The sequence below is a fragment of the Halichoerus grypus genome, chromosome 11 (genome assembly GCF_964656455.1).
Source record: "Halichoerus grypus chromosome 11, mHalGry1.hap1.1, whole genome shotgun sequence".
Classification (NCBI taxonomy): Eukaryota; Metazoa; Chordata; class Mammalia; order Carnivora; family Phocidae; genus Halichoerus; species Halichoerus grypus.
Genome location: NC_135722.1, coordinates 39,983,997 through 39,999,445, shown reverse-complemented (window position 1 = coordinate 39,999,445; position 15,449 = coordinate 39,983,997). Strand labels below are relative to the sequence as shown.

Here is a 15,449-nt window from a genome sequence, read left to right as displayed (position 1 = left end):
GCACATGGTGACAGGGACCCTGAGCTCAGGAGGGGCTGAGGTCACCTCAGAGGCCATCCCTGGGGCTCACAGGATTGCCAGTCACCATCCACCTCAGAGCCCTTCCCTCTCAAGGCCACTCACAGGGAAGGTCACCTTGCTGCTTTCGGCATTTAGACCCCTCCGGAGCGTGACGTAGGGAGCAATGGTGGACGACTGCTGGAGCTTTGATGTGGACCCCGAGAGCCCTTAATGAGGAAAGAGAAGTGCAAATTATTTGCGATGGGGTGGACAGGCCACCAGCCCCGCCTGAACCACCTCCCACTCCTGAGAGGGGACCATGAGGACCTGGCCAACAACCCATTCTTCTTCTTCCCCAGGGCCTAGAAGAGAAAGGCTCGGTAGAGGATGAGGGGTCAACCCAGGGGTGCTCTTTGTCCCCAGTGGGGAACAGCATCTCTGGAGCTCTATAGACCACCCTAGTCTTCCTTCACATGCAGAAGACCTGGGCTGCTTGGCAGGTAAAAAAGGATGAAGGGGAAGGAATGCCCTTCATCCTTTTTTCCTGATGCACTCCTATGCATCCTGCATGACCCAACCTGCATGCCCTGCCTGTGTGAAGCCTTCCCAAATGCCCCAGGCAGAATTTATTATCCTCTATATCCTTCAGTATATGCATTGGTTACCGCACTGACCACAGCGCCAACACACCTGTCCAACTAGCCTGCAAATTTAACAATGCCTGCCTGACCGACTGACTGAATGACTGAATGAATAAATGAAGGAAGGAAAAGCACCAGCACCAAGTATTTATTGAGCACTTAACTATGTAACAGGCAGGCACTGTGCGACGTGTTTTATATAGATTTTGTTCCACTGGCCTGACCACGTAAGCATTACCTGACCATTGTAGAGATGCACAGTCTAAGGCTCAGAGAGGTCAAGGAACTTGTCCAAAGTCACATGGTAGGAATATCATCGACCATGTGCTTCCCATGTCTGGGTCCTATGGCTTAGAGAAATCATGTCACCCTGGCCGGCTGGTGCCACCGCCTGTGCTTTCTCCACTAACACCAGTTCTGATCAGCGGTGGTCCCTGACATCTGGAAACGGGCATCACACCGACTGAGGACGCCACTAGCACTTAGCACGTAGGGAAAAGAACGATCAGTGCCCTGCAATGCAAAGAGAATCCTGAGCAACAAAGAACTGTCCTGCCCCAAATACTACTAACACTGTCATTGATATACTGAATTAAGGGAACAGTGTCCCTGGGCACAGTACCAAGGGTTGCTGTGGCCCCCTTCAGCAAAGTCCAGAGCCTATACCCTCCAGGGACCAGCTCAGGCCATAGCATGCCAAGGCAGTGTGGCGGGCTGGGAGTCTCATAACCCTGCAGGTGCCCAAACCATAGCTGTGGTTCCTTCTGCTTCTGCACCCAGCCAATGGGGAAAGCACTTGACCGCCCACCTTAGGGAGCAGACAGGATGATCAGGTGGGGAACAGATGAAGGAGTGTGGTCAGCCTGCTCAGGGATTCCAGGACACCCAGATGCAAAAAGGTCAGACCTCCCTTTAAGGGGATTTCTGAGAAGAGGGTCTGCTATGGGGACAAAGGGTGTACGGGAGACCCTAAGGGCCTAAGTCTGTTCCCATCCCCATCTTGAAGGGATAGGGGAGAACAGTGAGGAGGCAGCCCAACTGAGAAAAGTGTGTTTGTTTAAAGAAAGGACTCATGGAGTCTTGGAGTGACACAGGAGAGCAAAAATCCCTCTGGAAGGCCTGAGATGGCCAAACTGATGGCAGTCACCCAACACCCCAGCCTGCAGGGTGCATGGCTCTGGAGCCAGAACACTGGGATCGTATTCTGGCTCCATCACTTGCGGGCTATTTGGCAAGTTAGTTAATTTCTCTGAGTCTTAGTTCTCTTATCTCTACAATGGGGATGATGATAATAGTACTTCCTTCATAGAATTATTATAAATATTAACTAGGTGAATATAAAGAGCCTGAAACTGTGCTGGGCTTTAAAGTAATTGCTATTATCATTACTTCCAGGGGCAGATGTAATAAAAGAGGAAGAGAATCAGGATGTGGGCCAGAGGAAGGAAGGACAGGCCCTCCCTGCAGCCCAGAGTCTCCTTGACAACTGCTGCCCGTGCTGAGGCCCCAAGCTGCAGGCAGAAGGGTGTAAGGTACCCAGTGAGCGACCGGGGAGCAGTGGTATGGTAGTAGCGGGGGTTCCCAGAAAGCCTCCATGGACAGGTTTGCCTTACCTCTGCCTGGCAGTGTCTGGTACCTGCTGTCAGGGCCCACTAGTCCCAGGGAGGGCTGGGCCATGTCCCCACTGAAAGTCACCAGCTCAGGCTCACTAACGTATGACCGGAGCTCCACCTGTGGGCAGAGTCTGAGGCTGTCGTACCTGCCCAGTGTCATGCCACCTTCCCTCCCCTCACACACAGCGGGGCAGCCCCAGGGGTCCTCCCTGCTCACCCTTGAGTCCCCATTCACACACTGCCCCTGCTCCCGGTCTCGCTTCCTCTCGTCCGACTGGCGTTTCAGACCCCTCACTGAAGTGTGCCGGATGATAGTGGCCTCCTTTGGCAGAGGTGGCACAGCCGGGGGCTGGTCCTCTGGACTGTAGAGCTCAGGGAGTGGGGGCCTGGGAGGTGCCTCGTCTTCCTGCTCAGAAAAAGAACCAGAATCAGTGCCCAGTTAGAGGGAGCTGGAGGGAAGATGCCTGGTGGCACCACTAAAGTGGTGGCCCAAAAGACTGGAGCGGGCCTGAGCAGGCCACCTCAGGCCTGCAGAGTAGGACCACTTCAGCCCAGGGATGCCAACATTTCCCCCGGATGAGCTGCAAAGAAGGGGGATGCCTCTGCTCTAATCCTACTCTTCCCTTCAATTCACTCATTTTCCACTTTTCAAAGCGTTACCTATACAAAATCCGGTCTCCTGGGTCCGTGGTCTTACTCCACTTCCTTGAAGTGTACCAAGGTGGGGAGCGGGGAATAGGCTGGTAACTCTGTGCTTATCTGTATGTCTATGACAGCACACCACCACCACCACCGCCTGGAGAACAAACATCTACCCCACTCCAAAGTTCTCAGACTGAGCTGGCTCATTGTCCCTGCATGGTCTCTGGATCCTTCAACAGGTTGCGATCTGAGCAAGGACAGTCTACATCCCCTGTCCATGCCCTTTCTATCAGAAATGTGGGTGGCTACAAAATATTTCCTCCTTCCTGATTCAGGGACTGAATAAGCAGTCAGCAACGGGTGACTCGCCACTGCCTTCCTGGCAGCCCACTCCCTGGGTAGTGATGAATAGAACTATTTTCCTTGAAACTGACCCCCCACCCCCTAATAAACACTCTCTGAGGGCTGTGGCTTCTGCACAGACCAACAGCCTGGCCCCTGACTGCCACGAACACCCACTCCTGGAACCAGGGACCATCCTTCCTAACTGCCCCCCCTTCCTTAGTTTAATTCTGCTTTGTTTTTCAGGATTTTGCAAAGGTCAGAAAAGGGTGCTTAAGCTTGCTCTATGAAGGTTTATCAGCATTCTAGTAAAGTGACACAGTTCACTATTGTGTGAAAGTTAAGCCTCCTGTCCTAGATACCCACACGCTCCCTGAGCATCAGCGGCTTCCAACCCTGACAATGTCCTGGAATCATCAATTTCTAAAAAGCTCCCCAGAAAGAGAAACATAAAACATTGACACAAACACAAAACTGCCTTGGACTGAAGAAAAGATGGAGGGTGGGAAGAGACGTCTTATTATATACTTTTTTGTATCTTTTGATTTTGTGCCCTTTGAGAATATTATCTAATAGAAAAGTAAGTGACATTAAATTCAAGAAAATAAGCCAAATAAAAATGAAAGAACTATAGCTACCTGCAACAATGTGGATAAGTCTCACAAACATAATGTTGAAGACAAGGTGCAAGATACAGAAGAATACAGTACCGCGCATAGGCAAAACTCACGTGTTTAGACACAGGTAGCAAAATTTAAAAAAAAAAAAAAAAAGGCAAGGAAATTATCCAAAAAGTCAAGATAGTGATAATGGTTACTTCTGGCAGAAAAGGACTGATGGGCCTAAGGTCTCTAGTTGCAGACAAAGTTCTATTTCTTGGTTTGGGTATTGGTATAAATGGGTGGTCTCTTTATTATTTGCTAAATTATATATTCATGTTTTATGTCAATCTCAGGATATCATTGTTTCACAAACAAAAATATAAAACAAATAAACAACAATAACAAATGGTAAACCTGGTGAAGGAAGGGAAAGAAGACCCTCCCAAGGACTCTGATGTTCAGCCAACTTGAAAAGCCCTGCCTGCGGGCCACAGAGGACTCAGCTGTGAAGAGCCTCTGTGACCATCTATTCCAAGCTGCTTGTTGTGCACAAGGGGAAACTGAGGAAGCCCTTGCCCAAGGACCCAGTGAGAGAACAAGAACTGCAATCCAGGCAGTCCAGCTCCCAGGCTACCATATTTTCCCCTCTGCTCCTCATCCCGGCTAGCAGGCATTTTGCCTTAAGTCAGAAGCTAGCCATTCTGCCCTAGCCATTCCTGCTGTGTTTTACTATTTCCCACCTCCTGTTTTTTGACTTCTTAGATATAAAATTGGGAAGGAGACCTCAATGTGAAGAAATTCACAATGACTCAGTCCCAGCATCTGTCTTCCAGCTCTGGGCCCTGGGAAATGGCTGGAAGCAGGTAGACAGTGAGGACCAAGGTATGGGAACTTGCGTGCTTTAGCCAGCACTGCACACCAACCTTGTCAGAGATCCTAGGCACACCCCGTGCCCAGGCAAAGCTCCTCTAAGCCTTTGTTGGCAAAACCTGGAGGTCCCCTCTACTATGGCTTCCCTGTCACTTGGACCAGATCCCTTGTATTTTCCAGCCAAGGCTGGCCTGGCACTGGAGACGTGAACCATCACAGTACCTGACCACATCTTCTATTTTCTTAAAGTCTCCTGTGCTCCCAGACTCTGTCGAAAGCTTGGCCCTTCTCTCTGCCAGGCAAGCCGCCAAGGTACTGGCTCAGGCAACCACAGGGGCCACAAACCTGATCTGAGGATCTGGGCTGAATGTCCAATTAGATGGTAGATGGCACAAAGAACAGGAGATGTGGATTGGATCCACTAACATGGAGACCTTCAGCAAATGTTAATACCTTTGGGCCTCAGATCTCTTATGTGGGGGATGGGATATAGACCTTCCTGTCTATACTCCATGAGGTTATTGTGAAGATCAACTGTATCCTACAACCCAGCAGAGTGTTCAACTGCCAGTGAAGACAAAGACACTTTTTTTGCTGAGAGGAGTCCATCACCCACAGGCTTGAGTAACTACAGGTTTGCATGGAGTCCACGTGGGGCAACCACCTGCTCTGTGTGATATATATCACAAATTCCATCCTACTTAGCACAGTCACTTCCTCTTGCTGGGCCTCAGTTTTCCCAACTGCAAAATGGGAAGACTGGGCTAGATCCTCTCTAAGGGCCCTTCCAGTTCTGGAAGTCTAAAGCACAACGTTTGGCTCCACCACTCTTTAACTGTTCATAGCTTGGGACTCTGGCTGGTTCTGTCTCTCCAGGTTTCCCCAAAAGCTTCTCTTCCAACAAAGGCTGACCTGAGGACAGTGAGACAATCATATCCCAGAGAGAAAACAATGCCGCTCAGCTCCTGGTCATCAATACTTACAACTTTGGGCTTCGTCTTGGTTGGTGACTGAAGAGGGGATGTCACTTTCCTCAGTTGGGGTGGATGAGGTCGGTACGGCACATAGGTTTGCAGCTGGGGGAAGAGTCGAACCTCCAGAGGGGTCCTCACGGGGCTGGTGGGAGGGCTGGGCTGTGGGGGCGGCTTGCTCTCAGAAGTCGAGAGTGAAGGCACAGGCGGGTGAGGAAACAAAGGCACCGTTTTTCTCTCTAAGGGGCATGGAGGGAAACAAAAGATGGGCTGCAACAAGGACCTTCTTCCTTGGAGACAAGGGGAGTGACTTATGCCATAAAGACCTGACCTCCCCAAGGGTCAGTCCATATACGTGGTTGCTGGCCTCCAACACCCCCACCCCCAAGAAGATTGCCCACTCACCTGGATTTTTTTTTTTTTTTAAGATTTTATTTATTTATTTTACAGAGAGACATAGTGAGAGCAGGAACACAAGCAGGGGGAGTGGAAGAGGGAGAAGCAGGCTCCCCGCAGAGCAGGGAGCCCGATGCGGGGCTCGATCCCAGGACCCTGGGATCATGACCTGAGCCAAAGGCAGACACTTAATGACTGAGCCACCCAGGCGCCCCCTCACCTGGATTTTTGACCGATTCCACCAGGATTCTAAAGTTCTCTTTATTTGCACTCAGGCCGGCAATGACATCTTCAATCCTCCAGAGATCTTTCTGTATCTGCGATTTCTCCTGAGAAAAACAAGGTGGTGGTTCATTTCCTTCTTAGCACTTCACCAGAAGTTTCTCACTAGGACTTATGCTGTCATTTCAGACATAGCCCCCCATCCTGGTGGGGGGCAGGGGTGGGCAGCATCCCCTTTGGAAACTCCACCAGGGCTAGACCCATGCCTGCCTCGGAGCTTCACAGGGAAGCACACATATAGAAGACGCCCAAGATCCAGGGGAGAAATTCAGAGGAGCTTTCTCTGATTCACCTTGCCTAGCTCCCCCTAATTTAAAAATAAACTGCCTTAAATACTGCACACTTCCACTTATAAAGTATCTACAGTAATCAAAGTCAGAGACAGAAGAGTGGTTACCACAGGCCGGGGTAGAGATGGGAATGAGGAGTATTGTTTAATGGGTACAGGGTTCCAGTTTTGCAAGATGAGGAGAGTTCTGAAAATTGGCTGCACAGTGTGAATGTACTTAACACTACTCACCTGCACATTAAAAATGACTAAGGTAATAAGCTTTATGTTATGCATATTTTATCACAATTAAAAAAAAATAGACTGTTTTAGGCAACCATGGCAGAAGGGAAGAGAAGGCAGAGACTAGAGGTTACACTATCCCCAGAATATAAAGAGCATCTTTGAAAAGACAAAGCTGAATCCTGGGATTTGAGGTTCATTTAAAAGCACAATGGGCAGTGAATATTTGGCAATAAAAGGAAATGAAGTATTGATACGTGTTACAACATGGACCAACCTTGAAAATGTTTCTGCCATGTGAAAGAAGCTAGACACAAAGGCCACATTTTATATGATTTCACTTATACAAAATGTCCAGAATACGTAAATCCATAGAGACCCAAAGTACAACAGTGGTTGGCTAGAGCAGGGCTGGGGAGTTCGGGGATGATGAAAGTGTTATAAAATTGATTGTGGTGCTAGTTGCACAACTCTGAATATTCTAAAAACCACTGAATTGTAGACTTTAAAAGGGTGAATTTTATGGTATGTGAATTATGTGATAAAATCGTTATTTTTTTAAAAGTACATGTGCACACTCTGACAAGTCACAAATGATATCAGATAGGGGTAGGTCCTAGAAAGAGGTGAGCAGGTTTTATCATGATTAAGGGACTCTGGGCATTTTACTGAGTATAGTTGACACACAGTGTTACATTAGTTTCAGGTGTACAACATTGTGATTCAACTTCTCTATACCTTACACTACGCTCACCACGAGTGTAGCTACCATCTGTCAAGATACAACACTATTACAATATTATTATATTCCCTATGCTGTGCCTTTTATTCCCACAATTTATTCATTCCATAACTGGAAGCCTGTACCTCCCACTCCTCACCTGATTTGTGCATTACCCCCCAACCCCCTTCCCTCTGGCAACCATCAGTTTGTTCTCTGTGCTTATAGCTCTGATTCTTTTTTTGTTTAGTCTTTTGTTTTTTAGATTCCACATGACTGAAATCATGTGGTATTTGTCTTTCTCGGTCTGACTTATTTCACTTAGCATAATACCCTCTGGGTCCATCCATGTTCTTGCAAACGGCATGAGCTCATCTTTTTTATAACTGCATAACATTCCATTGTGTGTGTGTATAACACATCTTCTTTAGAAATCTGTCTAGCAATGGACATTTAGGTTGCTTCCATATCTTGGCTATTGTAAATATGCTTCAATAAACATAGGGGTGCATATATGTTTTCAAATTAGAGTTTTCACTTCCTTTGCCTAAAAACCCAGTAGAGGAATTGTTGGATCATATGGCATTTCAAATTTTTTTTGAGGAACCTCCATGCTGTTTTCCTGAGTGGCTGCACCAATTTACACTCCCACCAAATAGTACATGAGGGTTCTCCTTCTCCACATCTTCAACATTTATTTCTTATCTTTTTGATTTTAGCCATTCCGACAGGTATAAGGTGATCTCATTGTGGTTTTGATTTGCACTTCCCTGATGATGACTGATGTTGAGCATTTTTTCATGTGTCTGTTGGCCATCTGTGTATCTTTGGAAAAATGTCTATTAGGGTCCTCTGCCCATTTTTAAATGTTTTTTGTTCTCTGGGTTGTTTTTTTTTTTGTTTGTTTGTTTTGGTGTTGACTTGTATAAGTCCTTTATATATTTTGGGTATTATCCTGTGGACACCTTTTAAGAGAGTTGTTTAAACATCAAATATTCTTTTAATTTTTAAATTGTCGTGGGAGAAGGCAGCCTTGATCACTCCCCATGGACTTAAAAACAAAGGCTTCACACCCCATGTCCTCTCAAGGCACCCAGCCACCCTCGAGTGGAAGAATTCTTACACGTGTGATACTTAAGGACTTTCCTGATTCTACAAGTAGACTATGTGCCCTTGGTATATCTCCACAGGCCTGGGAACCCAACAGGTTCTCAGCACATGGACGGTGAGTGAAAAAAGGCCCAATCATAGCAGGAGGAGAAGAATGAAGGGGGGGACATCAGAGGAGGAGATGAACCATGAGAGACTATGGACTCTGAGAAACAAACTGAGGGTTCTAGAGGGGAGGGGGGCGGGGGGATGGGTTAGCCTGGTGATGGGTATTAAAGAGGGCACGTTCTGCGTGGAGCACTGGGTGTTATGCACAAACAATGAATCATGGGACACTACATCAAAAACTAATGATGTAATGTATGGTGACTAGCATAACATAAAAAAAAAAAAGGCCCAATCACATAAAATTCCCTGATCAAATGTTGTCCAACAGCTGAGACAACAGATGTCCGAAGCCTCCCTCCTAAGGGAGCTCACATTCTCACACTCTCTCCACCCTTCCAACACCAGCGCACATCCTCAGGGCTGATAAATAAGGAACGGGCTTGATGCTCAGCTCCACACCAAAGCACGACAGACATAGTATTGAACCCAGAGTGTGTGTGCACGCGCATGCACGCGTGCTACCAGGATTATCTCAGGAGCAGAGGTCCCCAAGTAGAGTGCTGGGAACAGGTAAAGGAGGAGCATCAGATTAAAATCAACTCTCTCCCCTCTCCTCTGGCAGTCTACCTGGCATATTTTTACCTGTTAGTTTGCAGTCCTGCCCCCATTTAGCCTTTCTGTCACCCCCACATGTAAGAGAAGAGCAAGGACAAGCAAAAGCCAGAGAACCTCTAAGGTTCTCCAAGGACGATGGAATTTCAGAACTTAATAACAAGGTGAAGAAAGTTTTTAGGAAGCAGGGGGTGGTGTTTCATCCCTGGATCCTCACACCATGCTGGGCAGAAAGGCTCCTATGGACTGCATTCAGCAAACGCCTGAACTCATTGTTCAGAAGCAGGGACACACACAGGTAGCCTCACTATCAGTCTCTCACAGTTACCTCAATGTTCTTTTATCCTCTGGCTTCCCTGTGCAGGGAGTCACAAGGATCTTTATAAATAAAGCCACTCATCTTTACTGAAAAGCCTGTGAATTTTCTCACAGCCAAACCTGGCTAAAGGGAGGCAGGTTCCAAGCTCCGTTCCTGAGAATGTGTATATGGGGCTGCACACATATCTCCACTGCTCATGATTTATTCAGGACTCTAACAGCTTGCCTGGCCTAGAATTACACCAAAGAAGTTAGCACAAAGCCTGTTCAAAGAAGGGCTTTGTGAGCTTCCCAGATCACTGTGGCAATCGGGGAAAGCATGAGCAATGACACCAGGCTAGGTGGAAATCAAGTTGCAGAGCTAGGCTTCAAACTAGCCTATCTCTTCCTAACTTACTTACGTGGTTAAGTTCTTCAGGGAGTCCGTGACAAGACTTGTACATTGTACCCATTTGTTTTCCAGGGCAGAAAAAGGGATTCTCTGACTGTGGTACATTAAGTCACCATGAAATAAGGCATGGTAGAAACACAAATGGCCAATGACCATATAAAAAGATGTTTAACCTACTAGTAATTAAATAAATGCAAATTAAAACAAGATGTCCTTTTTCAACCAGCAGACTGGCAAAGACTAAAAAGACTGATAACATCAAGTGCTGGAGAGGATGTGGATAAACAGGCTCAGCACCCTCGTTCACCACGAGTGGGAGGGCAAATGAGTGCAGCCTTTTAGAGGGTGATTGGCCAGCATCCACCAACATTTAAGATGTACACTCATTTCAATTTAGCAAGTCCACCCTAGGAGTGCATCTTCGATAAATGCTTATAAGTGAGTTTGAAAGGGCAGTTAGATAGATGCTCACTGTGGTATCATTTATAAAAGCAAAACACTGCAAATAACTTAAATGCCCATCAGAAAAGAATGGCTAAAGTATGGAATATTGAGACTATGAAATACTATGCAGCAGCTAGGAACTAATTTCTTTTACTTTACACAGCTTTCTGAGATTATGGAAATCTTATAATCTGTGCTGTTCAATACAGTAGCCACTAGACACATGGGGCTACTGAGCACCTGAAAAGATTCTAGTGTGACTGAGGAATCTATTTTTAATTTTAGTTAATTTCAATTAATTTATGTTTACACTTAAATAGCTACTGTATCAGGCAACATAAACTTGGGGGTATCTTTCCTGGGAAGATTTCCACAACATGAGGTTATGACAAAAAAGCAAGTTACCGAACAATGTGTAAGTATGATTCCTCTTTAAGTAAATCCAACTCCCATCTCCAAATAAATTATATGACTCTATATGGATGGGCATATGTTTGAAAACGCACAGAAGGTGGTATGGAAGGCGATACCACATAGTGATGGCACGGATTACATACAGGGAAGGTGATGGGAAAGGGAAGGGAGGCAGGGGAGCTTTTATTTCATTTTTTGCTTTTGCTTCTTATTGTTTGGCCTTTTTGGAGAGATGCATTCATGTGTTATTTTTATAGTTATAGAAACACAAGGAATGAAAAGCTAAAAAAAAAAAATCACTGCTAAAATTAATTAAAGAAAATCCAAGCAGATAAGTTTAATGGGATAGAACAGTTTAAGGAACTAGTAACTAGAAATAATCATTTGAAAGACATTGTCAACAATATTCACCTAGTATTTTCAAGCCACTATGCCAAGTGCTGGGGTACCAAATAAGAATAGGAAAATGTTAGCTTGGATACAGGGAAATTATGGGGGGAAAAAAAAAACAGCAGCAGCAGGAGATGGACAACTTCTGGGGGACCTAGCAGGCCAGCCCTGAGCTACAGGCAAGCGTCTTTTCCACATGGCCTTGGACCAGGCTTTCTGGGAATCAGCTCCCAATGGTGAGTGGAGGGACAGCAGGCTTTTCCCAGGCCACACACCTAATCCCCCTCCTGAATTCCTTCACTCTCTGGGCAGGCTGATATCCAGAGTCAATATATTCATGAAATCACTTGAAGGAAGAGCCTGGGCTAGCACTAGTTCATAGATTAGCAAACTTAGCACCAAAATTGGCCTAGCACGGTGCCTCAGGCACAGGTAGTCTCCATTAATGCTTGCTGATTTCAAATACATTGGATTTATGTCAGAGAAGATATGGTAGAGCTGAAGCTGGGTTCAAAAGCAGGTTATTTTCCATTTTTAAAAATTTGAGGGTGGGGCAGAAGCCTGATCAGGCACAATGGGGAAACACTGGGCAGCTGCAGGACCCAACTGGGAAGAACAAAAACCACACAGGGCCTTTCTTCTCTCACCTTTGGGGGCAGAGGCAGCCATCATCGGAATGGCCTGGTTTGTAAGGGTAGAGGAGCCAGGGCTCTAAGCTTAGCTGCCTTTCCTGAGCCAGGCAGTGGCCACAGCGATGGATATCTCCCAGCCTGGCTCCAGAAACAAAAGTGACCACTTGGAGACCAGAGGCACCAAGATGGACCTGGATTCACACTACCTCCTCAGGTGAAGGGCTGATAGCATCTAACTTCAGGAATCAGAGGGAGGGAGGAAGGAAGGAAGGAATTGGGGGTTCCTGCTGCTGTCTAAGTGAGTAGTGCCAAGATGGGGCAGAGAATCACAGGAACATAGATCATTCTCAAGTCTGTAAGGTTCTCAAGTTTGTATTTCTTTCCTCTCAGGGCTGTTTCCCAAAATGATCAGTAGTAAAACCCTTACAAAAACCCAAGAACTTGTCTTCGAGAGGAGAGAGGTAGGGGTTGCTGAGGTGAGTTTTCTCATCACAGCCTGGCAGGGATCCCTGAGGGAGAGCTTGGGGGTGCAAGCAAGCTGAGTCCCAGTAGAAGAAGAAAAGGCCCCTGGATAGGGCTCACAGCCCCACAGGTGAAGGCTCTCAGAAGGAAGAGAGCTCAGAAGGGATGAGGCGCCCTTGGGTCACCTGGAAAAAAAAGGCTCTTCTGTGTTGCTCTTGCAGGGTCTGCTTCAGCTGCTCCACATCACTCTCTAACTTCAGATATTCATTCCAGGCATTTTCCATCTCCTGTTGGCCAAGGAAATGCTCCTGAGTTTTAGTTATCCCCTGTCTCCCAGACGGCCCCATGAGCACCTGTGCTCTTGACCACTGCTGACCCAGCCAGGGCAAGAGGGAAGGGGAGCCCAGCGGTCTCAGGCAGGCCTGGGAGGAGAGAGACAGGGCTTGTCTTCTCATTCCTGCTCTGACCCTGGTCACCTGAACTGTCCCCTCTCCCACCGCTGGAGATGCTTTGGTCCCCAGCCCCGGCAGAAAGGGCCTGCACCAATTCTGATGTCTTGGAATTAACTGCACACAGATCAGGGAAATCTGGTCCCTTGGGTGTCACTGTAGCCATACAGCAGTCACTGACGGAAAGCATCTTGAGGTACCAGCAGAGACAGACCCGTCAGCCCCAGACAAGGTGAGCCACCGTCAGGAGGCAACCTGGAGAAGTTCTGCTACTCCAAGACTCGTCCCTGGCCACCAACTCAACTACAGCTTGTGAGATAGGAGAAGCAGCCCCCTGCCCAGCCCCCTGCCCAGTTGGGGGTGGGAGATGGGGGCAGGGGAGTGTCTGCCACCCTCCACACCCTCTACACACAGTGGACTCTCTGGAGATCTCTGCCCGGATGTGGACAAGGTCCTCCTGCAGCAACCTCTGCTGGTGAGCAATCTTCTCCAGGTGCGGGGGCTGGTCTCGGTACTGCTCCATCTGTCTGTGCAATACCTCCAGCACAGACTCCAGCTGGTCCTGCACCGGGCAAGGGCCAAAGAACAACAGGATAGCAGGACAGCCGCTGGAGGCCTCCCCATCCCATGCCAGGAACTACACAAACCTGCTGGATCTGAGGCTGAAGGGCCCACTGCCCAGCTGGGGCCTCTGATTCCAGCTCTAACTCTGCCCACTGGGTGGCCTCCTGGGACAAGTCACCTAACAGCTCTGTGCCTCAGTTTTCTCCTCTATGAAGTGGGTATAAGGTCATCCACTCTTTATGCGATAAATGATGTATGAGGATACATCAAAGACTAGATGGAAAATTCTCTTAACTTTTCTTGGAGAAAAGGGCATGTCATGAATCTCCAGCATCACAAGTATAATACCTTATTAAAGTTCAACAAAGAAAAAAAAAAATCACACTAAGTATCCAAGAAACCAAACATGGGGAGCCCCTGGCCTGTTCCTCCCCTCCAATCCAGACTCGCTTCCTCTGTAGCCCAGATCCTAGGAGGAAAGGAGCTTAGGAAATGACAGCCTCTGTCTTGTTATAAGCGTGGCCACTTTCTCCAAGGCAACCCCCTTCCATGGAGTTCAAGGGCTTGGGGTCATCACATATAAGCCAGCAGAGCCCTCCTCTCCCAGGCTGACCTCACGAGGCCTCCAAGGAGAGGTAGACCAGAGCAGAAATAAGGTGGAGGAGGGGTAGGTGGCACTTGGAATAAGCAGGCTGAAGTCTCCCCATAAAATTTCCTCCAGGTTTAGGCAGAAATGCCCCTGGAAACGAACACAGTAATGGTTCTGAATAAACTAATACCTGTTCTGGATAAATGAATACCTGTGACATGAGAGTCCAACCTATATCTGAGAAAAGACAGCATGACAAAACCCCCCTCCACTCAGCCCAAGATTATGCAAAACTGATGCATACTTTGTTCTCCTTGAGGGCTCGGATCTTGTCTTCCAAGTCCTGGAGGATCCTGTCTTGTTCGCAGAAGACGCTTAGTTTGACCTGTGAGCAAGAACAGGTTGGAGAGGGCCTGGGATGATGAGAAAAGGGCACAACCTTGAAGCGTGATCAGAAAGCCTTTGGCTACGGAACCATCCAAGCCCTGCGTGAAGCTGCCCGCCTTGGGTCCAGTGGCAGCAGGCAGCCGGGGGATGGGGGAGGGTCAGCCTGTCACCCTGCTCACTCACGTCAATGTCACTCTCCGCGATCTTCACTGGCTTCAGACTTCGATCCTTGACAAGGTCCCGGCCCATCATCTGGGAGGTGAACAATTTAAAGGAGATTAACCATGAGGTTCAGGATTAGATCTCGAGAAGGAGAGTTAGCCCCACGATGGACGAGTGTGGAAGTCTTGGCAGGTAGGGTCATGGCATGAAGTGGGCAAAAACTCAGGCGAGGCCTGATTTTTATGCCTACTTCATTTTAGGGAAAAACCAAAACCTTTTTGTGATCCAAGAAGCACTTGTAAATTTCTCAAATTTAAAGAAAAAGTAGACATTGACTGTAGAAGCTTAATTTGCCCAAAATGAGTTCAGTACGAATCCTGGAAGATTTAAAAGACAGAGTTTTGCTACCGAACCTGGGGTCAAACCCAAGTTACAGAAGTCTACGACCCCCAGCCCAGGGCAGGGAGGCGGACCAGGAGGAACCAGTGAGTCCCTGGGGCATCGCTAAGCCTTAGTTTAAGGAAGCCCCTGAGCTGCTTACCTCCCCATGGGCAAGGTCAGCCTTTCTCACTCTACATCATTTGGGAGGAAAATCAGGTCAAGGGATGAAGGAACCTGGATAATTCCTGGCTGGGGTTTTCAACTGATCCCTGAGTAACTGAGGCAGGTCATATTTATATAAGTCACAAGTTACCCTGTCCTCTCAAGAAAGGAAACCAAAAAGCAGTAGACAAAAATCACCAAACTTATGGGTCAGTGGGCATTCACAACATTGTCCATCCTTCCCTTGACCTCATGTGGGCATCACGCTGGCATCTCCCACTGA

At 47.6% G+C, this 15,449-nt stretch overlaps 1 protein-coding gene across 11 annotated transcripts in view; it reads right to left on the bottom strand.

Moving 5' to 3' along the window:
- Positions 1-15,449, bottom strand: part of PLEKHA7 (pleckstrin homology domain containing A7) — a 209,604-nt gene that overhangs the window by 12,051 nt on the left and 182,104 nt on the right. For 9 of the 11 annotated variants that reach the window (XR_004919342.2, XM_036098636.2, XM_036098638.2 and 6 more), the window contains 9 exons: positions 14,645-14,713; positions 14,379-14,459; positions 13,334-13,483; positions 12,658-12,759; positions 6,298-6,406; positions 5,694-5,920; positions 2,472-2,660; positions 2,255-2,372; positions 124-227 (listed from right to left, as the gene is read on the bottom strand). Coding sequence is in view for 10 of the 11 variants with exons in the window: in XM_036098636.2 (XP_035954529.1) it covers positions 124-227; positions 2,255-2,372; positions 2,472-2,660; positions 5,694-5,920; positions 6,298-6,406; positions 12,658-12,759; positions 13,334-13,483; positions 14,379-14,459; positions 14,645-14,713 (1,149 nt within the window). In the remaining variant the exon portion in view is untranslated. The remainder of the gene's footprint in view (positions 1-123; positions 228-2,254; positions 2,373-2,471; positions 2,661-5,693; positions 5,921-6,297; positions 6,407-12,657; positions 12,760-13,333; positions 13,484-14,378; positions 14,460-14,644; positions 14,714-15,449) is intronic. The other 2 variants (XM_036098637.2, XM_078058348.1) reach the window with 2 other exon arrangements.